The 23,280-nt window shown below is 38.8% G+C and overlaps 1 protein-coding gene across 2 annotated transcripts in view; it reads left to right on the forward strand.

The window, feature by feature from the left end:
* POLR3B (RNA polymerase III subunit B) overlaps positions 1–23,280 on the forward strand; it is a 72,182-nt gene that overhangs the window by 1,641 nt on the left and 47,261 nt on the right. For both annotated transcript variants that reach the window (XM_071422693.1, XM_071422694.1), the window contains exons 2-13: positions 134–166; positions 695–751; positions 835–899; positions 1,265–1,340; positions 4,428–4,528; positions 6,316–6,407; positions 7,045–7,162; positions 8,187–8,295; positions 15,198–15,320; positions 16,863–16,979; positions 17,471–17,605; positions 23,084–23,245. In XM_071422693.1, the coding sequence (XP_071278794.1) occupies positions 134–166; positions 695–751; positions 835–899; positions 1,265–1,340; positions 4,428–4,528; positions 6,316–6,407; positions 7,045–7,162; positions 8,187–8,295; positions 15,198–15,320; positions 16,863–16,979; positions 17,471–17,605; positions 23,084–23,245 (1,188 nt within the window). The remainder of the gene's footprint in view (positions 1–133; positions 167–694; positions 752–834; positions 900–1,264; positions 1,341–4,427; positions 4,529–6,315; positions 6,408–7,044; positions 7,163–8,186; positions 8,296–15,197; positions 15,321–16,862; positions 16,980–17,470; positions 17,606–23,083; positions 23,246–23,280) is intronic.

The raw sequence follows: 23,280 nt of genomic DNA on the forward strand, positions 1-23,280 counted from the left end.
AATGGATCTGATTTTAAATAATGTTACTGTCAAAAAAAACCAATAACAATAAAACATGCAGACAGAAAGGCTCAGCATGTTAGACGTTTGGCTACTCCCTGGAAAGATGTTTCAAACTGTTTTTTCTTTTCAGGAAAAATGGAGACTTCTTCCAGCATTTCTAAAGGTTAGTGCTACATACTCATTTCATGGTGTGAATTTTTCATCTCCTTTCTAACTTTACATTACCTTCTTCTGGCTTTTACTGTTTACCAGAATACTTTTCCTCACTTTCCTGTGGATTTTGCCTTTTGTTTTAGTTCCTTGCAGTTATCAATAGACATGTTCCATAGATTGTTTTCTTGATTAATTTACAGATTATTTTGTGGAGACATCCTCCTAGAGGTTTGCATATCGGTATGCATATTCTCAATCTATACTGTATATATGTAATGTTTCCAGATTTTTTTCCTGTTTTACTGGCTCTCAGAGACCCTATCCGTGCTCTTTATATGAGTGATCCAGCGTAAGCTTCGAAATGTAGTGTAGAACCAGAGTGAGCAACCAGCCCCTTCCCAGAAGTTTGTCAGCTGAAAGAATTTAGCAGAGTTATCTAATATCTAAAACCAGTTATAAATGCTTGTATCTTAATTTCTGGCTTCTGTGATTAATGTTACTGAAGCTGATTTTATTTGCTGTGTGCATTATTTTTCAGGTGAAAGGACTGGTGAAGCAGCACATAGACTCATTCAACTATTTCATCAATGTCGAGGTAGGCTTTCCTGGGATGGAGGGAGAGTGGCTCTTAGTACTCAGAAAAGGCCATGGTTCCATTTTGTTCTTTTTCTCCTCCAGATAAAGAAAATCATGAAGGCCAATGAAAAAGTGACAAGTGATGCCGACCCAATGTGGTACCTGAAGTAAGCATGAGATGATTTCCATATCAGTAGCAGCATGAGTACTATCTCATGGGTTTGTTATCACCGATAAAGTGTTTATAAGCACTTGTGTTGGTATAAATCAAGAGGATTTTTTCCATGACTTATCTCTTACTTTATGCAATGAAAGATGGGAAGATTTAAAGGTTTATTGCACATGCAGGCTAAATTTTTATTATTTGACCACAGCTCAAATACAATGAGTTACTTTGGGAAGAACCATTGCTCGTTATTAATCAATTTGTGTTCATCAAGTAATTTCATTTTTCAGTGTATGTAAAATTTTGCTTCCTTTAGGTTGCCTGAAAAATGTTTTCCTCATTGCTTATTTTGAAACTGTATTACAGATACCTCAATATCTATGTGGGTACTCCAGATGTGGAAGAAAGCTTCAATGTGACACGACCTGTATCACCTCATGAGGTATTAATGTTTGCATCTATCTTGTTGAGTTTTTTTTATCTTGGAAATGTCTTGGATAATAGCTGCATGTAATTTTGAGTATGTGCATGTTACATTTGGTAGTGCATTGCATTCCACCATCACTATAAAAAGCAGCTCCAGAGACTTGAACATCATAGAATAAAGCTTTTTAATTTTATTTTAAATTGTTGAGGTTTTTCTGCTGTATTCAGTGTTTTGTGTTAGCTGAATTTGAGTGGGTTTCCATGAAAGTAGTGAAAAGTAGTTCTCTTGGTTCAACTTGTCTCTCCTCATGACAGAGCTGAAGTCCTCATGTCATAATGTAGGGTTGTTTGATATTCTTATTTACATCTTTTTAATATTAGCCTTGCTACTGTCTGCACCATAGGTCACTTCAGTCTCTGTTTCCCTTCCAGTCTTTGGGAACTTGTATCTGATTTATTTTTAAAGTCTGATTCAGAAAGCAAACGTAGAACTTTTAAGCAGAAACAGATGGAAATTGTTGAAATTACAAGAAGCTGCAGAAGAACATTATCCTTCTGGGGAGTATATTTAATTTCATTGCAGTGCTGTAGGCATGTAGGTTAACAAATGGATTGTGTACTTCTGGAATAAAGATGTGTGTTGGAGGACATGCTGCTGTGACTGAAATCAGAAACTCTCTTGGCTTTGACCAACAGGATATAAGATAGCTTCTGAAAAAGCCATAAGCTAACATAAGCTATGAACTTTTTAGGATTGCTTTCATGTCTCTAGAGCCATCCAGTTCCCTTCAAAGTGCTCAGGAACACACTATTTCTCTCCTGTTACTGGGCTTTGAGATTTATACCACTGCCACAGAGGTAGTGACCTCTTCTTTTTGGCCTCTGGAGGGGGAACTGAGGTTGGAACTTGCACTTATTTATTTACCTGCATGCAGCCTATTGTCAACCTCATAACTGAGTTCATGTATCAGATTTTTTCCTTGCTGTATCAACTTAATACTTGAAATGTCTTTTTTGTCATCCAATCTAGACTATAATGAGATACATTCTGTGCTTAGGAGAAATTCTGTAAGAATCAGCTGTGCCACTTGGGCATAGCCCCTTTCTGTTTCCAGTGACCTGACTCAAATCTCATTTGGTTTGATGGAAAGCTTTGAAATAAAGCCAATAACTCAGCCAGGTGTAATACATGATAGTTGATGTATCTCACAAATGTGTAGCTAATGTTCAGTCAGTACATGTGAACATGCAAAAAATGCAATAGGAAACCTTTCTTCCATATGAATGAAATTGCATGCAAAAAATTGTTTGTGGCAAACAACTCATATTCAAGAATTTAGGTATTAATAATGCTTGCTTACTGTATAGCTAAAGTGACTGTACATACAGAAGGCAAAATAAATGTTTATAGAGCATACTGACCTTGAGTTTAGAACGAGATACTCTTGTATCTCATGTATTCTCATTGATGCTTAATGCTAGTGCATAATTTCTCTTTATTTTCAGTGTCCTGTACACAAATGGAGGCCACAGTTGTTTTCTTAAATAGGGTGCTGCTCAGGTCAAGCCTGGGTGCCTAAAAAAAAAAAATTAGACAGTTAGGACTCTGCTGTTGTATTTCTCTGTTGAAAGCTCATAAAATTCCTTCCCCAAACCACCTAAAATCATTAGATTTTCATGAGGGTCTGAGTGTATACCAAGTCACGCTTGTCTTTTACTTTCAGGTGTCTATAGTAAGACATTACCTTCAGGAAGGTGATGCAAAAATACACATGCCGGAATATTACACTGTAATTTGTATTTTATATGTGTCCTGTGTTAAAAAAGCACACACAGAGAATCCCAAGGCATTTTTCCCCCAAGCAGTACTAAAGAGGCTGTCTAACTTTCTTTTTCCCCCAGTCCTTATGGGAGTTTCATGAACTATTCATACAGATGAATTTAAAGTAATTAGAATATGGAAATGTTCTCAGTTACTTTTTAATTGGATGTAGTTGCTGGGAGTAGAATGGCACCTAGTTTCCTGCAAGGCATGGCTTGAAAGCTGCTGGGATATATTAGTATTTTATTACTGGAGAAGAGGTTTACTGTGTAGTGTGGAGAGGAGAAGCATCCAGTTTGTGATGATTCTTGAGGTGTATTTTTCCATAGAGCTGCATCTTCAATAAACAGCATGATCTTAATTGCCTTTTATTAGTACATAATCAATACACTGAAAGACTGCAGAAGTATAAATGTTCAAGTCTGACTACTGCTAAACCTGTAATCCTGGAGCTGAAAGGTAAAGCATACTCAGTGAGGTCACGAATGACCTGCTGTGAGTTGCTCTGTTGTGTTCAGCAGATGCAGTAAGGCCTGTCTCGCATGAAGAGACACAATACCTTAAGGGCTGGCAACATCTTAGGGTGAGGCTGGGGAGAGCAGACCAGAAAGATTGAATTAGAAATGATTGAGCCTTGAGGTATCTAATGCCCTAGATATGTTTATTCTACTTCTCTTGGTCTCCAGGGAATTTGCAGATTCCTGCAAATTCTGGGAATCTTTGCAGGAAGTGATTCTGTAGTGAGCCTTCTGTAAGTCATCATTAGAAACGGTACCATACGGTGAGGTTTGCTCATTCTGGTAATAAGGTAATTGTGTCTCTCTCAATCTTGTGCCTTTCCAGTTTGTCAGACTTTATATGGCAGCACAAGTCTTCAGCTGTTGGGAATCCGCATACAGAAATGTTCCTGAGCTGAGCACTGCTCAGACACACTGTGGTCTTTGTGCCAGCTCTGCTGATTAGACCTGTTTGTTTAATTAGACCTGTTGGTTTAATTAGAGAGTTTAGAAGTTAAGCTGTGCAGGGCTGTTTTCTGAAGGCACGGAGCTGCTTTTGAAAATCAGAGCAATTGCATTTGGATTTTCTTGGATTTTGTTTTAAACAAAAACAAAATGGAGAGTTTGTCAAATATTCTTCAGGTATGATGAAGATCTTGCTGAAACTTTGTTTTGCTTGATTTCTTTGTGAGGATTTACAGGACAGAGCAAATACAGACTGTTTTAAGAGATTCTTGAGCTTGAAGTCAGCACCTGACCTGTTTCGTGGCTTTTGTCCTTTCAGTGCCGCCTGAGGGACATGACCTATTCCGCACCGATTACCGTGGATATTGAATACACCCGAGGCAGCCAGAGGATCATCCGCAATGCGTTACCCATTGGCAGGTGAGACACCATGTACTGAGCTGCTGCTATCAGTTTTCATTTGGTGCCGTGCTGGGAAGTGTTTTTACTGCAAAACAGATGTAGGCCAACCTTGCTTCCTTGTTAAAAGAAACAGTGAGCAGGCAAATCTCCATAAACACCTATACAGGATTTTTTGGGTCCAAGATCTTGTTTTGCAAAAGCTTCTGATAACGTCTTCTTCCAGAGAAGGATGGATATAAGGATGAATCTTGTCTCTAATTCTGTTGATATAAAACCACAGATGAAAATGCATGCCTGGAGCTGCAAGCTGCATTATTGTAAAATGAAATGAAACATGTTTTCTTTGTAGCCAAATTACTCAGTCTTTCAACCATAGTATGTAGACTAGCATCTGTGGAAGGTGGATGATAAAACCAGTAAAGCAAGCATTAGTTCTGCTGCACAAGTTAAGCTTTCATTTAAAATTGCTTAAGTTATGTTACTAGACTGGCTTTAAGGGCATACATGCAAAAAAAGTTTTTTGCTGTTAAAAACTGTTAATATCTAGTCATTATTTCCATGGGAAATAATTTTGTTCATCTGTCCCTAGGATTATACTTATTTCCTTTGGCCAGTGCTCTTGTTTGACATGCAGTTTGGACTGGGACAGATGTTTCACTGGAGTTTTCAGTAATGGCATTTAAGTATTCCATTTTACCTTATGCCAACTGCTTCCTGTTTCTGATATAAATTATATATTCTTCTGTTTCTTAAGCCAATGCATTAAGCTTAAATTGTGTGTGATAGATTTTGCTTGTCATATGAAGCTTCTGATCTCTAGGAAGCACTTTCTCAGTGAAATATAGTGACAAGATCTCCTTTTTTTCCTCTGCAGAAGTACAGAATTTGAGTTCATCAGTTTACTTTTAAGATATAAGAATATGAAAACAGCAAAGATTTAAAATAATTTATGATATTTGAATACAAAAAGCATAGCCGAATCTTGCTTTTTATTGAAGTAAATTTAAATGAAAAATTTCAGAGGTTGAAAATATTTGTGTGGTAGAACTCATGAATAATTTTTGTCAGTACTTCATCCTGTCAGGTCCTGAAGACCTTCATGAATGCAGACTGCCCAGCTTCCCTGTGCAGCTTTTGCACTGGTTTGACTGCCCTCATGGTGAAGAGGTTTTGCCTTATATGCAGTCTGTGAATCTTTAGTTTCTCTTTTATTTACTTCCCTAAGCACTGAATTTCTTAAAATTTCTTGGAATCTCTCTCCACCACATGTTGCTTCATAAAATGCTTGCTTGCAGGCTTCACTGCCAGGACACCAGGGAAATCAGAGTTACTACTGGGGAAATTTCATGCTTATGAATTAGAGGCACTATCTCTCTGCAGCCAGAAGGTGTCATTCCTGTGTGGGAAATTAGATATGACCTAAATTTATCTTATAAAAACTGGTAACAGTGGATCTGCAGTGGTGTGTTCTTCTCTGCAGACTGTTTTGGGAGCTAGGAGTCTTTGCACTAATTGTCATTTGCCTCCGTGACCCTGCTTGTCACAATGCCTGAGTAGCTGCATAACAATTAAATAGGAAGTCTGTGTTTTCTGCTTGCAGGTGTCCAGTTTCAGGTCTTCTTTCAATTACATGTTCAATGAAAAAAGGTGGGCTTAAATGAAGACCTGTTGGTTACAGCATGGATGAGTTCTGATCACCTTAAATGTGTATCTCCAGTTTGTTCAGCCTGGTTTTTGTTATGAATTTGACTATTCATATTTTTCTGTCTGAGTCTGAAGTAAAATTGTAACTGGTTTTCTTGCAGAATGCCTATAATGCTGCGTAGCTCCAATTGTGTACTTACTGGGAAAACTCCAGCAGAATTTGCCAAACTAAATGAATGTCCATTAGATCCAGGTACATTTTCACTCATGTTCTTTTTTTTCCCTATCTCTGCTTTGAGTTTTAAATCTTTTTCAGCAAAGAAATATCCCTGTGGTATGTTTCCTGCCATCATGAAGTCTTTGTGGAAACTTAAGTGTCTGCTTGCGACTAAAATAAATTGTCAGGGTTTTGGTTGAGAACATGAATAGTTGGTATTTGCAGACAAAGTTTTCAACACCAAAAAGCAACACTCAAAATTTTGAGTATTTTATTTTGAATTTTGTGTATAGTGTTCTGCAGTGATGTGCTATGGGAGGAAAAAGATGGAATTCATTCATTGAAAATTAAACAGATTAGGAAAGAGAGGAGTATGATGTCCTCCAGAGTGGAAACTCTCCTTTGTCATTGCCTTTTTTTAAAGCAAGAATAAAGTGTTACATAGTATTATTTGTTATCTAGAGAGGAGTTGGAGGGTTTGGTTAAAAACCAAACAACTTCTTTGGTTTTTATCTGTCAAGTTTGTTCATTACTCATTCTTTTAAAGGGGAATTTACTCTCCCATTTTGTACTTATGGTTTGCTTTCTAATAATTTATGTTTAAAGGCATATTGGAGGAGCCAAGTAAGGTGCAAGGGTACTGACATGCAAAATATTTTTTTCTGTTAACTAGGTGGCTATTTCATTGTTAAAGGTGTAGAGAAAGTCATTCTTATTCAAGAGCAGTTATCCAAAAACAGAATCATTGTTGAAGCTGATAGAAAAGGCACAGTTGGCGCTTCTGTTACCAGGTATGGTGAATTCCTACCATTACATAAAGGAGATAAACCTAAAGATTTGGAACTTCATTGTTGTAGTTGAAATAACTGTGGAGGTTTCTTCCTAGTATAGTTGAACCAGAAAAAAGCTGTAGATATTCAATGCTCCTGTCTTGCTACTGTCATTTTGTATGCTACAACTTCAGCCCCTAAACAGTATAGTATTCCTACAAAAATCAATGAGAGTTGTTCATGTGTTTCAGGATTCATCTCAGATTAGGAAAAGCAAGTTCTAATTTTTACTGTAGCAAAGTGCACTTTGTAATTGATGGTGTTTGGTCTCAGTTTGCAGCAAGTAACATGAAGTTACTGCAGTGGAAATTGGATGTAACCTTTGGGCTGCCTCTCTACATAAAATTGGCATAAAAACTTCTAAAGGCAATGGCAGCTGAGGAGGAAACAAATATTTTTGTACAACACAAATTACTGAAAATGGCAAAGTAGTCTAAATTTGGCCTTTCCTCCTTGATCAAGTTTTGTTTCTATTTTATTTGGCCTTTGGTTCATTGTTTTTTCTTTTTTAAGCTGCATTCTGGTCTATTCTATTGTGCTTGTCACTAATCAGTTGTGAGAGCTGTTTTTTCTACTCCAGAGGCCTCCCACCTCTCCCAGATACTCTGCTGTCTCTCGGAAGTCTGGATGAGGTTAATGGGGCACCAAGTGCTGTTACATCATTACCACTGTTGCTGCAGTACTTGTTGAGTTTGACCTTGCTGGTTATATCAAAACTGATTTGCAAAGCATGTAAAGATCATTTTGCGAAGTACAGACTTCTACTTGTTTAAGTCAAACATTCCAAATTGTCCCCAGCACAGGTGATAATACCCTTGAAGTTACAGGCTGATTCCTGACTGATTTGATGTAATTTTTAAAAGAGGAAAAAGTGGGATTAATTCATCTGAAAGATTGTTCAAGCTTGCTAAGTTCTGTACAAAAGATTTTAGGAGTCAGTGCAAACGCTCTGTTTGACATAGTATTATTTTTATTTTAACTTCAGTTCCACTCATGAGAAGAAGAGCAGAACAAATATGGTTGTGAAACAAGGAAGATTTTACCTGAGGCACAACACTCTGTCAGAAGATATTCCGATTGCTATCATATTTAAGGTAACACAGTTGTTTGTTTGGGAAAAAAAAAAAAAAAAGAAAAGGGGAAAAATGCTGTGCTGTAGCTCAAGAATGAAGATTGACAGCAGCTCTCAGGTTAATATGTACAGAAGGACTTGGCAGGGCTTAGAAACTGCATGTTTTTTCCTCCTGGGAAGTAATCTTTATTGTACAGCAAAAAGAAGAATAAGTGCTGTATTTTATTGCAAGGAGAACATTGCTGAGCCAAGACAAATACCTGCCACCCCCTTACTCTGCCTTGTGAGGTGCCTCTGTTGCTACAGGTGAGAAGCATTCTGGTTATGAGCAGTGTTGCAAGTTGCGCTAAGGGTAGTTGTTTCTGGTTTTCTGTCTGTGGAATCAAATGCATGGATTATGGCCAGGAGAGGTGGTGGGTGGACGTGGTCTGTCCAGCTGCTGGAGAAGGCAGTAGGGCATGGGCAGGCCTTTGGCTGAGAGCTGTCCTGCCAACAGCTGGAGCTCCTTCCTGTCCTGTCCTACTTTGCTGCTGCCTGTGGGCTTACGGCCTGGTACGTTGCGTGTGCAGGAGGAAATTGGGCTGCGTCCTTGAAAGCACAAAAAAGTCTGTGGCTGGAGGGATCTAGGCAAAACTCTCCTTTTGTGTTCTCTGTAGTGGGTTACAGCCCAGAAGGTTCGGAGAGGTGGTCACAGGAAATGATGTGCCAGGAGGGGGCAGCATGAGGTTGCAGCATCCGAGCTGGTCGTGCCTGCAGTGCAGTTTTTATTTACTGGTTTGTCTGAATTACTACAGCGCTTGGTGTGCCTTGGTAGTAGCAAATAGTTTAATCATTGGGTTTAGACTTGAGAAGTAAATGGCTGTTACCTCTGATTAAGCAAATCTCTTCAAATAAGAGAGGAGATCATCTGGTTTTAGTGACCGGGATTAAAGGAGTTTGAGAAGGTATTTATGGACAGAAATGTACATAAAAGTACCAGAATTAAGTTCACAATTCTTGTGTTGCAGGAAAGTGTTAATGTGGCTCTTAATCCATCTACTGCAATACCAAACTGCTGATTCCACCTTACCTTATAGACTTCTATTACATTTTGTCACCCTGTGCTGGTACAGACCTCACATAGAGTAACTGCTCTGGGTTGTTGTCTGAGGAGATGGTTATTGGCTTGTTTATCTAAGCAAAATTGTACTGACTATTTTATTACCTTCTGACGATGCTTGCCGTAATTATCCCCCTCTTCATAAGGATCTTTTATATTTTAGATAATATTCCTTAATTTTTCATTTATTAATTGAATAAGGGGTTACAGTTGTTATAAGTTCTTGGCTGTACTGCTTTTCAGTTATTTATATTGATTTAAATACAGTATCCAATTAGCTACACCCACTTTAACTATTCTGAATGTTCCATTCCAGCAATTCTCATGAGTGGTCATCTTTTTTACCCCTCCTTTAATGACATGAAATTCAGGGATCTTCTGTCTACTTCTGGTGAGTCTCCAGCTGGAAATGAAAGCAGTCACCAGTTTCCAATTTTCCTTTCTTGGGCATTGCTGTAATGTGCTATTGCTTCATTTTATTTAACTGTTATAAGCAAGATTACAAACGCAATAGCCCTCAGCCTAGAGAATCCCAAACTTAGGGATGCCTGTCTAACTTCTGCTCTCTCACATGGCAGTATTATACACTGGATATTTGTTGGAAAAGCAAGGAGAATAATTCCTTTATGCCAACACCCAAACCTTGGGCATGAAGCATGTGTCTTTCTTGTTACTAGTAGCTGTTCCGCTTGTGATGTAGAGATCCACATCTGCAAGGGACAAAATTAAGCCATATAGACAATCTGAGGTCTGAAGTTATGACTGCCTTTGAATCCTTAACTTGTACTGAAACAGCTACATGTTTAATTTCTAATTAAAAACTGAAATGAGAAAGCAGTGGCAAAAATCTATTGCTCTGCATTTCTTCCCAAATCAGCCAAGTTCTACAGACCTCTGTGTTTTGACTAAGAAAACAAATAGTAATTGGTTGCCATTCAGTGCATTGGCCAGCTAGAGGGGACAGTTTGTCAGGGACTATCTGAGAGACTGAGCAATTTTTGATTGTCTTTCTAGTCCCTATAGCTTTAATTGACCCGACATTCTGTATGTGACTTAAGAAGTAGATCAGGTGCAGAAAATCAGAAGAGAAAGCAAGTATTCCAGATCTATAATCAAATGTGTATTTAAAGCTACTGCAAGGTGGAGGTGTACTAGTATATCCTCTAGACATCTTTGTCAAAAGCAAGGACTGGGAAATAGAAAACATTACAACCACTACCAACTGACAGAACTGAGGCCTAAAATTCTTAGAGCTCCCTAGACTAGAATCTAAGGTCATCCTTGTGTTTCAGGTATAAAGTCATGGACAGAGCTGCATGCTAGGGGAAGACCTGAACACAGTGGTCTCAACCTTGCTTTTAGTGAGGAATGAGGGGCTTTTAGTGAGGAATGAGGCACTTGGGCTGTGGGGAGCTGTGAAATAGAGTAGATCTAAAGGTCCGTTGATCTGGATAGATAGGGACTGGATTGTGTGGGGTCACCCTAAAGGAGGCATCTGTATTCAATTCCTCCTCCGTAAGTGCAAGCCAGAATGACCTTGTCCTGTTGCTTTTTTTTTTTTCCTGCCATCCAGACCTGTAAGGATCTTGGGGATGGGCGTGTTCAGACGTTTTACAGCCAGTTGTGCCAAACACATGTAAGTTGTGGTTTTGTGAAATTTAGCACATTGACCGCAACTAACTGAAATTTCATAGGCTACAAAAGGCATGTACCTGGCACTATTCTAGGGCAGACTTGGGGTATCTGCTCTTTAGATGTGTGGGAGTTAGAGCTTTGTAGCTGTGTTAGCTTAAACAGTTTTCCCTAACCTTCTTATATGTGACAGAAGCATTTGTGCAGTCCCTGTATGTGGAAATGCAACTTTAATTTTGAAGTAGTGGCATAAAGCAGACAATTTTGCCCCTTAAGTATGTGTCTGTTGCAGTTTTTAAAGTTCTGTTAGCTGCCTTGTAATGGGAAATAAACACAGCTAATTTGCTTCCTGCTTACTTTGTGATGCTTCTTCATTAGTTAATATACATATGCGACCACAGGGGTATTTAGGGTATCTCGAGCTGTTTTGCTACCCCAAGACACCTTTGTTTTAGCTTTGTCAGTTGTCCACATCTCATAGGGCTGTGTGAACTGTGCACAGTGCTCTTTTGAATATGTCGGGCTAGGAGGTACACATGCTTTACCTGGGGGACTTGGACAGTTCCACGTAGCAGTGAGCATTGGAGGAGATGTGGAATATTTGTGTGGTATGAAAGGGTGTTTCTATCCTGAAAATCATTCAAGTTGGAGGTAAGATGGTGCTGCTGCTTTTGGAAGTTCCCTACACTGAAGGGAGTTAGAGCTGCTCAAAGGTAAGGGCTATTTTTCTTTTGAGTTTGTGGTCTTGATTTGGTAGGTTTGAGTGAACCCTGGCAGCTGAAGTAAGTGAAGGTTGCGTGCTGTATCCAAACTGGTTAGGGAAGGAAGAGGATTATAAATAACCTACAGGGACTTAAAACTTGAATTTTACGACCTGAATCACTGGATGAAGTATCTTTAGTTTATGTGGGAGCTGTAAGAAACCGCTCTAGGACCTGTGGCAAAAGATTTGAACAGCACGTTGAGTTTCATTTTTACAAACCTGCTTTAGCCTTGGAGCTGTTATAAGGTGCAGCTGTAGAGGAACAGCTGGGTGGTGGTGTGACTGGATCTGCAGGATTATGGGTTCCCATGGCTGTTGTTTCATAGCTCGTATCTTTTGAATTATGAAAGCTCCAGACCAATTCTGTCTGTGATGTCAATCTTGAACTTCCCTGACATCTTTTTAATCCAGTCATCTGCCTGTCTCTGTGCTGTAATTTAACCTGATGGACTGCAGAACTACATTCTAGGGAAGTGCCATGGAAACGCCTAGACATCATCATTAAGACATGAGCTGGGGGAGGAAGAGCTGGGCTCACACTCTCATATGTACCTGTGTGTGTGCACACACAAAGGTGGACACACACACATTTGGGCAGAGGGAAGCTCCCCAGTCCTAGGAAGGAGTTGAGCCCACTTAGATCACTTTCTTCCACTTGAACTCAGAATGATCTGAATATCCTGAATGCTTGCTTTGCCTTGTCTGTTTTATGTATGTTGACTGCTAGCCTTAGCTGTGGTCTTCAGCAGCCTGCTCCTGTCTCCTTCCTCATCGTTTCACTGCCACTGTTAAATTATGCTTTTACAACGTCTCCTTCCCTCCTCCCCTGTAAAATTATCCCTTTGTGACATTGCCTTCCAATCAAAAAGAAACAAGACATCTTGTCTACTGCTTTGCTTCTATGTTAATTCCCTTTCCCTCAGCTTTGTCCCAGGACTGCGAGTGTTTTAAGCATAGGGCCCATTCTTATATTGCATGTCCTCCATGTTTCTGTAACACAAGCAACAACCAAGGAATATTTTGTTACTGACCTCATGATGTTACAGGCTAATTCTGGAGTACTTCTCCTGTATTGGTTTGGTTTTTTAGTTGTTTGTTTGGTTTTTCTTGGAAGGGCAAGATCAGGGCCAAATTTACTGAAAACCAAAGTGTTAAGATTACAAATCTGTCTGATGGCAGCATGGGCCTGCTGCTTGTCCTTTCAGTATTGCATGTAGGTGGTTTTGTGTATACAACTCTGCTCAGGATGGTTGAAAGTATAAAGGAGAATAAACAGGTTTATTTTTAGGCTGTTGTATTAGCACATCTTTTTCAGTCATTTGCCTGAGTTTTAGTCATTACTCATAAATTCGTTCCATTCAATTTGCACATATTTAGCAACGCGACATATGTTGTTTGCTGACAGATCCTAGCCTTTCCCCTCAGAAATTTAGAATTCTCAGATGATTTTGCTGCTACAAACTCCAGCTAGAAAATCTATGCAGGCATGAAGATCTGTCTTACTCTCATCCTTTTGCTGTGACACTTGATCAGAGAATTCATCAAGACAGAAGAAGTGATCAACCCTCTTTAATTTACTATGGCTTTCAGTTTTTAATTGATGAAAAAACATAATAACAATTCAGATTTACTTTTTCCCCCCCAGATTTTATATGACACTTAAGATTTGGTTGCCATCCTAGAATTAACCTGATGGACAGAAATAGGATGATACCAGCTTGCAGTTGGTGTGCTTTAGATAAATGTATTTGTATTATATGTCCCTAGAATGGCACAAAAATTTTGTTCTTCTAAAAACTTCTAGACTAAGTGCAATAATTGTATTAATCTAGTTGTTGTTCCTAAACTAGTTCACTGGTTAGCTGTTAAATTCTAGACACATGGAACCTTACTGTTGTGAAGCTTTCGTGCTTTTGTAGACTTATCTTTTGAGTCTGGCGAGGAGGGAATTTTGTTAACTTCTCTGCTGAGATTTTTTTAACTACTATGTGACCTTATTTAAAAGGGTGAGGAAGTGTAATAATATTTGAAAAACAGAGATCTCAACCACAGTAATATCACACAGCCAACTTCTGGTTCTGAAAACAGCCTTGAGATCAGAGGGGTAACTACTTAATGGGATCAAACTAAGATGAAACACTCATACCTGGTGAAGTAACTGTATCTTGAGTTGGCACTCAAGTCTGTCTGAGATTGTGGAATTGTGATCTGGGCTTTGCATTAAAAGAGGAGAGTCCTCACACTGTTCTGGGTGTGTGATACTTCTGCAGCACTTTTAATTTCTAATAAACCACAAGGTGAAAAGACAGTGATTGAATTTAAAGGAACTTCAACCACTTCTTTGTTCAAAAAGAGGGAAATTAAAGAAAAAATGCTGAATACTTCACAATTAGTGCAACAGTTTTGCAAGGGAACAGTGTTAGCTAGGTGTTAAGCAAAGTGACACTCCAGGAAGGCAATAAGAAGGGAAGGTATTTCTGCATTTTTGAGGAAAATGTGAGGTTTTGGGGTACTGCCAGTTTTTAATGAGAACCAGAATACTAGAGTCTACATAGGCCGTTATTTACAATGGTCTTTGTGGCAGGCACTTTGGAGAATAATGTGAATGCGAACGTAACTTCCTCACAAAGTTCTGAGAAACATATTATAACTCAGCCAGAAGAGGTTTAGTGAGATTATTCCATTTCTTGATATGGCTGAGCTCCAGGCAAATGTGTGAAGGGGGGAAGCTTTAGCACCATCTGGAATCCACAAAATCCTTCACTGCTGGCTGCCACCTTGAAACACTTACTGATAGAGAGATTTTTCTAAACCTGTTAAGCGCTTTCTTAGTTTATTAAGCTTCTTCCACGGTATAAAGTCTAACAAGGTGTCCATGGACCAGTGAAATAATAGAACGTCTTTCAAGTGGAATTGTGTAGTGAAGTCATCTTCTAAATGCAGAGAGCTGCAAAGGGGGTAAAGTGTAACCATTTCTCGAATATGATGAGCTACATCACAGTCAGTGGAGTTTGCAAAATTGCTTGTGGTAAGAGACTGTGAGTACTCCTTTAAGAAATTTCGCCTTCCTTTCTTTATTGTAGATTCTGACTTGGCTTTCATTGTTAAACATTTCGGTTTGTTTTTGCTCAGTATTTTTTTTCCTTAAGAAAAAAACAACAGAATTTAACTGCTGTCAGTGAAGAAAAGAAAGAAAACCCCAAATAGGCTCTCCAAAAAGTGTGTGTGTTCCTGCTGCTTATCAAGATTTCCATTTAACGTTCTTCCATAGCTGGAATATGTGCTGCCAGTGCCAGATGGCACAGATTCTTAGAGAAGAACTAGCTCTTGCTTAGTAGTAATACAGACAAACAATACCAAATTAGCATAAGCAAATGTCAGTGAGTTAACATAAAGCCTGTGTTATTTCTGCCTTTTCTTCTTTTCCTAGGCCATGGGTGTTGAGAGTGACCAGGAGATTGTACAGATGATTGGCACTGAGGAACATGTGATGGCTGCATTTGCTCCTAGTCTGGAAGAATGCCAAAAAGCTCAGATTTTTACACAGATGCAGGTGTGTCTTTTCACATGGCCAGAGACCATAAAAATCAAGACAGTGGATATTGACCACGTTGCTGTGTCAGCAATGGACATAGACTTTCTGTTTTAAGATTTGTTTTGGGGGTTTCTTTCAAGCCAAGGCTTTTTAAAGGGTCAGGACTTGCCAAACGTGAGACTTGGCTCTCATAACCTAATTGGAGAAGAAAAAAATCGAAGTCAAGCAATGCTTTGTTTTCAGAAGCCCAAGGTTGTGTTTTAATAGCACAACCCTGTAAAAAAAAAGTAGCAATGTCCATAAAATCAGGAGGGTTTGTTGAAGACATTTTTTAAAAGGGAATTGCATGCCCCATTTTGCTGAAGCCCTGTTGATGTGACTATGACCATTTAATCATGAGTAGATGTTCTTCTGTTTTAGTCTCCTGTATGAAGCCTACGTAGCAGCTACCCTCTGTCCTGCTAAAGGCTCAGCAAAATTCTCTTAGCTCATGCACCTTTTTTAGTTAGCCAGAACATGGGCCATTTTGCTGGGAGCAAATGGGTATATATATTGATCTGCTAGAAGAAGCTTTTAGAGATTAATCTTATTTCTGCTATTTCATTGTAAACTTTGTCAAACCATTCCACGTGTGATGTTTTAATGTTTTGAAGTGAACATCTTTCTGGTTTTTATCTTTGGGGGCTTTTGAGGGTTCCAGTTAGCTTGAAGAGCTCCTAATTCAGAGTCAGATGAGTAAGTGAGTTGGAGCAACACAGAGGAATGTGAAGTATTCAGAAAGTTAGAAAAACAGACCATTTTCTGTTAGAAAAACAGAAATACAGAAGTTATTCTGTGCCAGAAATGTCAAATGAAGTTAATAGAGAGATGGCTCTTTGTGGAAGAGTGTAACAGGTGGAAAGAATAATCTGTCATTTAGTGGAGAGGGTGACTCTTTCACATAGCTTCATGACTTCCAGGCAGAAACTTCCTGTGTGGGCTTGGATAGCTTCTTGACTCATCTAACTAGGAATTCTGCAGATTGATTGACAGCTGGTAGGAGAGTAAGAATTCACTGTAAGGCACTCCTGGAGACAGACATGGATGCCATACAGTAGCTTTTGGGGATATTAAAGAGTGAGGTTCAATGGTTTAATATCTGAATGAAATTTAGCAAGTAAACAAAAGAACTGAAGGTGAAAAGTCTAATTAAATAAACTGGATATCTTTGGAATTTATAGAATCTTTTTTTTCTACATCTCTGCCATATCCTTTCTTTTAGTATCATAGTAATCATGAATTTCCACTTTCCATTCCAGATGTTACCAACCTGTGACAAACACATTGCATGCATAGTCAATTGTGTCAATTTTCAGGAATTTTTTTGTTAGTTAAGTTTTGGTTGTAAATTAGTATCACTTACATCTTTGTTATTTTGCAGTTTGTTTGATGTTGATGTTTGTATTATCCATTGGTGGTGAGAGTGCACTGGTTGAGGAATACACACATAACTTGACGTGTGTGTGTATTTATATATGTTGCAGTTCTGATATTAACTCAGGTTAATTCCTCACTTCACAGGCCTTGAAGTACATTGGAAACAAAGTACGAAGGCAAAGGATGTGGGGAGGCCCAAAGAAAACAAAGATGGAAGAAGCCCGAGAGCTGCTGGCATCAACCATTCTGACCCATGTGCTCGTATGTAACATTCTGGGAGTTTTTTAAACAGGAGTAAGCTTGTATGGTTATTTATGGTGCGAGCTTTGTTGGCAGGGAAAAATGTCTTTGATGGCTTTGTAACTGAGATAAAGTAAATCATCCTCAAAATAAAGGGGAAGACTTGGATTGAGTCAAAAGAAATCTTTGTGAAATCCTGTACTATTGAACTAATCAAACTATGCACTTTTTTCTACATAGCCAGACAGTACCAGGTGTGAATTCAGGACTTTCATCTTTCATGACCTATATCTTTATTCTGATTTACTTTCATTTGCTATCTGTTTCAAAATCACTAACATTTATTTTTTGCATTTTTAAAGAAAGTAAAGCGCTGAAATCCCTTTTGTAACTCAGTCAGCCCGGATTACCAGTGATTTAAATGGATGCATTTGTCTGAATAAGAACGAAGGAGCTGATCCTGAAGTGTTGATATGTTTTTGTTTTGTTTAGTTTTTTTGGATTTTTTTCAGGTGAAGGAATTCAATTTTCGTGCCAAGTGCATATATACAGCAGTGATGGTACGCAGAGTAATTTTGGCTCAAGGAGAAAATAAAGTAGATGACAGAGACTATTATGGAAATAAACGTTTGGAGCTGGCAGGGCAGGTGAGTTTTTACTTCAGAGCCAAGTGTTTCAGGGTTTTGTTACTGTGTCCTCTTAAAAGATGCAGAATAAGGAATAAAGAGTATCCCTGTCTTCTCAGTTGAAGCGTTTTCCATCTCATTTTATTTTTGTTGGCTTTTCTGTGTCGACTCATAGATCTGCTTTCATGATTGAGACTAATACATCGTATCTTCACTTTTGTATTGCCTCTTTATACCAGATGAAAGGACAGAGGAGTGCAAATAGAGCATCAGTCCTAGTTTTGGCGTAACACTGCTAGTGTCAAGAAGGGAGCAGTAAGAGCCATTTCCTAGTCTTCCCCTCTAAGCAGCTGGGTAAGGGAATAAACTGGGACAAAGGAGGTGCCTACATGTCATGTCCAGGCTGTCCCATTGTGGAGAACCCAGCTTGTGTACCAGCTCAGAGAACAGCCACTCAGGCCTCCTGTAATTTGGTGCCCATAAATTGCTCATTTGTTGTCATCTGCCTCTCTGGCCTCTAGGGTGGCATGAATTAACAAAATATTCAAAGTTAACTTGTGCAGCTAATGGAAGTGGATTTGTGGAGTTCTCTGCTTGAAGAATTTTTGCACTGGAGGCAGAAGCAATATCCAAGGGCTGCAAAGGAGGGAATAGTTTGAGGTGTCTGGCATCATCTTTTTGCAGAGAGGGTGTCAGTTCACAGCTGTTGGCTAAACTGCATTTTCCTAATGCTGGAGGAATTTGCCTGTCAGGTAAAGGAACTAATGCTTAGCTAATGTGTCATGGATTTTTCCTTGCCATGTGTGCTTATTTGCTTAAACAGTTTATATTAGGATTGGACTTCTTTGCTTTTCAGTGCAAAGTACTGATGCAAGCTGGTGTTTTAGTAGTTGGTATCACCTGTGGTTATTGATCATGCATCAGAAATTCAGATAAGTACACAAAATGCACTTATTTCTGGATTGCAGAAACTGCATCTCTGCATCTCTGCTGCTCATGGCGTTTGTATTGGGATTTCTGTTTCTGCACGCATAACAATATTTGTTCATTTTTGTTCCTATCCAGTGGAAATTCTCATTTTATTACACTTTTTAAGATTTGTGCTTGCGTATTGTCTCCTACTCCTCCTTTCCACCCTGCCCTGCCCTCTATGCCCATATGCAAACACACAGAGTACAATTATTTTAGACTAAAAAACCACACGCTTTGCTTCCTAGTTTTCTGAAGAAATTAAGATGGCACTCTTGAACACATTCAAAGCACAAATGCAATGAAAAAAACTTAACTTTTTTGGATAAGAAAATTCTTTCTTGAAATTATTGTCTTTACTGTTCATCAAATTTTTGCATCAGTGCTGAGGCAGAATATGTTTCTAAAGTGTAAGGAGTAGTAAATGGCCATTAGTGCAGCATTTCAGTGCAATAAATATTTTAAGCTGTGATGTGTTTCTTGGGTTTCTGCTGTAACCACTGTAGTTCAGTATGATTGTAATCAGTAAATTAGTTGTTGCTTTGTCATCAGATTGTTCTTATTTAATTCGATCAAAGGAGTAGTTTGTTTTTTCCTAATACTTCTAGAAGCGGAAAGTAGAGCAGGTAAAGAATTTTCTACAAGCTGTAAGAAAAAGGCCTCTGCTCACACAGATGTTAACAACCAAAGTTGTTTTAAATTATGTGGGAAAAGGTTTTAAATGTCACATCATCACAACAAAGCCAATGCATATTTTTCTCTATATCAAGAAGACCTGTTGGGGGGTGGGGAGGGTGTTAACACTTGATTAAGAATAGTTCTTTCTCTCTTGTGATATTTTAAATGCTCATTTCAAGCTGAGTGGTTTAATTTCCCTCTGCTATTTTTTTGGTGAAATACTAATTTTGTTAGATTGCAGACTAAATAGAGTCGAGTTTTGACAGTTTCTAGGTGTTTGGGTTTCGCCAAAGTTTGTGTGGATAAAATGGCTGTTGGTGGTTTGTTTTGGTTTTGTTATTTTTTTTTTTATGCCAGCATGTTCCTGGAATAAAAATCCTGTTGATTAAAAATCTGAATAAATTATAAAAAAAGAAGAGATTCCCATGCGAGGAGAGAAACACAGCGGTCTAAACAGTGTAAAGACATAAATGGCATTGTGTTTATAAAAATGCGTGAAAACAATAGCTGCTAATTTCACACCCCATGGGACAAGAGAGCACGAAATGTGCTTTAGCTTTAGATAACAGAGTTGTATCCACTAGCCAAGCTGGTTTACAGAGCTTTCTCTTAGTCTGTCTGCCACTAGAGGCTCGGTAGGCCAGGTGCCAGCTGAGGTGTTAGCAAAGCCTACCGATTTCAGGCTTAATCTTTTCACCTACCTTTTCTCTTCCCTTAATGTGTTCATTATTTGCTAAGCATTACTCTGTTCTTTGTCCTTTTTTTTTTTTTTGTTTCTAATGCAGCTTGCTTTGTATGTGTGAGATATGGAACAGCACCAAAATCCGGCACCCTGGAAAGCAAGGGATTTCTACCCTGTGACAAAAGAATCCTGCCTTGACTTCAGAGATTGCCTAATCCCAGCTGTTCTGATAATATAATTAAGGCTGCCTAATGTCTTTAATTTTGCAACCAGTTTGTGTGAAAGGGAGAATTTGGCACTCTAAAGGCTTAAACGCTAAATAGCAATCTCAAGACGCCTAATTAGAATTCTCTGACATTAAGCTAATTGCTGAAACTGTATTTCAGCAGCTTAACTTCTTTATTAATTTTTCTTAGGATTTTCAATGAAAATCAATTGGTGAGCTGCTGGTATTTTTTTTTCTTACATATAATTTGCTCTTTAGTGCTCCTTTCTGAAGGCTGAAAGGCCCTGGACTAACTATGAAATCCATTGAATATTATCAGTGGCATTCCATCCTTTTTCTTTAATCTCTTGCTCTTGGCCTAAATAATGTGGCTATTGTGAAATTCTTCTTTGCCAGATAGTCAGAGCTCTTAGAGAGTCTGTGAGTGAAATTAGCAAAGTATGAGGCTTTCCAGACTGGCAAGTAGTAAAAAGTTGGTATACTTGGGGTGTAACTGACTTTATTAGTTATAGAAGAGGAAGGGTGGTGTGGCTTTATAATCCCCATGACATATGGAATGACAAGATTCTTGCAGTTTTTTGATCAAGAAATCAAATATGAAAACATATTCTGAGTAATTTTTTCAAGTGTTTAGTTAAATGTTTCAATCCTGCTTAAACCTGTTTAGATCAAATGTTTACTGTAGTTAATTTCAAGAGTTTAAAAGACTATCAGCCATCTTAAAATGACACCTTTCCTCCTCCTACTTTTTCCCTACTTCTGAAACTCTTCCCTCATAATCTTGTTTTTGGTAACTCCAGTGTATTATCCTTCCTAATACAATGCTTCATGAAAGCTTTTATTTCTGGTGGAAATCTAATTTAAATTAACTGTGATATCACAGGGGAGTTGCAGCCGACTGGATTTCTTGTGACAGGGGTGAGAGAGTAACATTTTGTAGCTGTTAATGGTATTACAAACTTCAGGAAGGAAAAGACGCTCTACAGCACCTTCCTCTCATTCCTAGGTCAGGTCTAAACAACCTGTCTGTCCAGAGTGGCAATAGGATTCCACTTTTGTCGCAGGGTTAAACGTGCTGTGCGTGTTGTCACCAGCTTTACAGTGTCATTTGCCAAATGCTTTGGTCAGCCTAGCTGGAGCATGTAGGTAGAGGAAAGGAAATGAAAGCTAGTGGCCCATCTTTGGGAGAGAAGAGTGAGTGTGGTTTACTTTCTTGTTTCCAGAAAGTAAGGGGAGGTGGGGACTATGTCTCATGGAGACAGGTAAAATACAGTTTAATTCTGCATATACAAAAGTTGTATGGTACAAATTACTCCGGAATGTCCTAGCTTGTGATGGATGAACACATACATAGCTTGTTCTACACTGGGTGCTTTGTACACTGTGAACTACCATTCCTGGCACTGAGAGCAGTTGTATTTTTGGTTCTTCTGACACTTGGAGCTGTTGTGGACTCAGGTCCCAGGACAGGAATGCCAGGCTTTAGAGTTTACACTGCTTGCTTGCAAAGCTAATGGTTGTGAGCACTTAAAATGTGTCATGAGGTGCAGATTTAAATATTTTGGAAAACTATTGCTGTTGCAAGGAGAGGCTGAGCAAACTGCAGAAACAAAGCAGATTGGAGAGCAAAAAAAGTCACATCACAACTTTGGTAGCCTTTTCCTTTTATGGCTAGTTTAAGAAGTAATTAATATACAGGAAATAATTGTGTTAAAATGCCACACTTTTGAAAGGTTCTGTTGCTGGGTTCATTTTAGGTTGATTGTTTGGGGTTTTTTTCCTATTCAGCTGAGATATGTAGCTTTACTGCCTAAACTGTAGACTTTTTGGGTTGTTGATTTGTCTTTTTTAAGAGGGACATGTGAAGAGTATTGCACTTCCCAGATAGTAGCAGTTCTATAAAACAGTGACAGATGTTGAACATCCACAGGTGAACTCTCTGTGGGTGTAATTAGTTTTCCACAGAATGTGATTGGCAGAAAGTAGCAGGATAAAAGTCTGTATGAGTAAGGAAGCTGCCCATGAAACCTGAGATATGTATTAGAGTAAAAACGAGTCTTGCCTCCAAATTCTGTGTGTAATTCAGGGTTGTACATTTAGGGTATTAAACCTTTAAAAGAGTTTCTAAGTTTAGGGAGGAAGTAAATCAGCTGGATTGTATTTGTCCTGGTTCAGGGCAAATTTTGGAGAGACCCCCCCAAAGGGGCTTCTCTAGGTAAGCAGATTCAATTGGCCCCTTCTCCCAACCGGCCCGGGAGAAAATACCTCCTTAGAGAAAAGTGGGAAAAACCTGTTTATTAAACAATAAAACCTAAACAATGTTAAACAATAAAACCCCTTGCTACTCCAAAAGAGATGACAGACTGAGAAAGTCCCCTCCCCGGGTTGCAGCTAAGCTCACTCAGGCTCTTGTCAGTCCCTCCAGTGCCTCAGCTAGCTAAACTAACTAAAAGCAAAGGAGAGCTCTGTCCTGCTGTCTGTCCATCTGCAGACAACACAGTCCAGGAACAGGAATGTGGAGGAGTGAGTGCAGTGTCTGAAAACAAACTGCACGCTTCTTCTCTCCCTGCTTCACTCTCTGGAACAAGTCCTAAAGGTGCAAAACTCATTTTTCAGCATAAACAGAACAAGACGACTGGGGATAAAAGCATCATATAGTCAACCTAGGACAGTAATGTAGCAGGATAGCATAGAGAAGTATGGCTGTACTAAAATATTGTGAGGGAAAGATTAAAGCAAAGCAAAAGGGGATAAGTGCATGAACTTAGACCATTCTAGTTAATTTCTGTTAAAAGTTCTCTAATACTGTAACAAGGCAAAAACTTGTGGTAAAACTATCATTTGTGAAACAGAAAAGTTACATTTGAACTGACAAGTAGTCTCTTTCCTCATTTCCTAGACTTGAAGAAGTATAATTTTTCCCTTTACCATTTTGTATTTCCAGCTTCTTTCTCTTCTGTTTGAAGATTTGTTCAAAAAATTTAATTCTGAGCTGAAAAAGATTGCTGACCAGGTGATCCCCAAGCAGCGTGCAGCTCAGTTTGATGTTGTGAAGCACATGCGGCAGGACCAGATCTCCAATGGCATGGTTAATGCCATATCCACAGTAAGTACTTCTGTTCTCCTTCTAGGATGCAAAGC

The sequence above is a fragment of the Agelaius tricolor genome, unplaced genomic scaffold (assembly GCF_023055355.1).
Source record: "Agelaius tricolor isolate 1412-34295 unplaced genomic scaffold, bAgeTri1.0.p SCAF_3, whole genome shotgun sequence".
NCBI classification, from domain to species: domain Eukaryota; kingdom Metazoa; phylum Chordata; class Aves; order Passeriformes; family Icteridae; genus Agelaius; species Agelaius tricolor.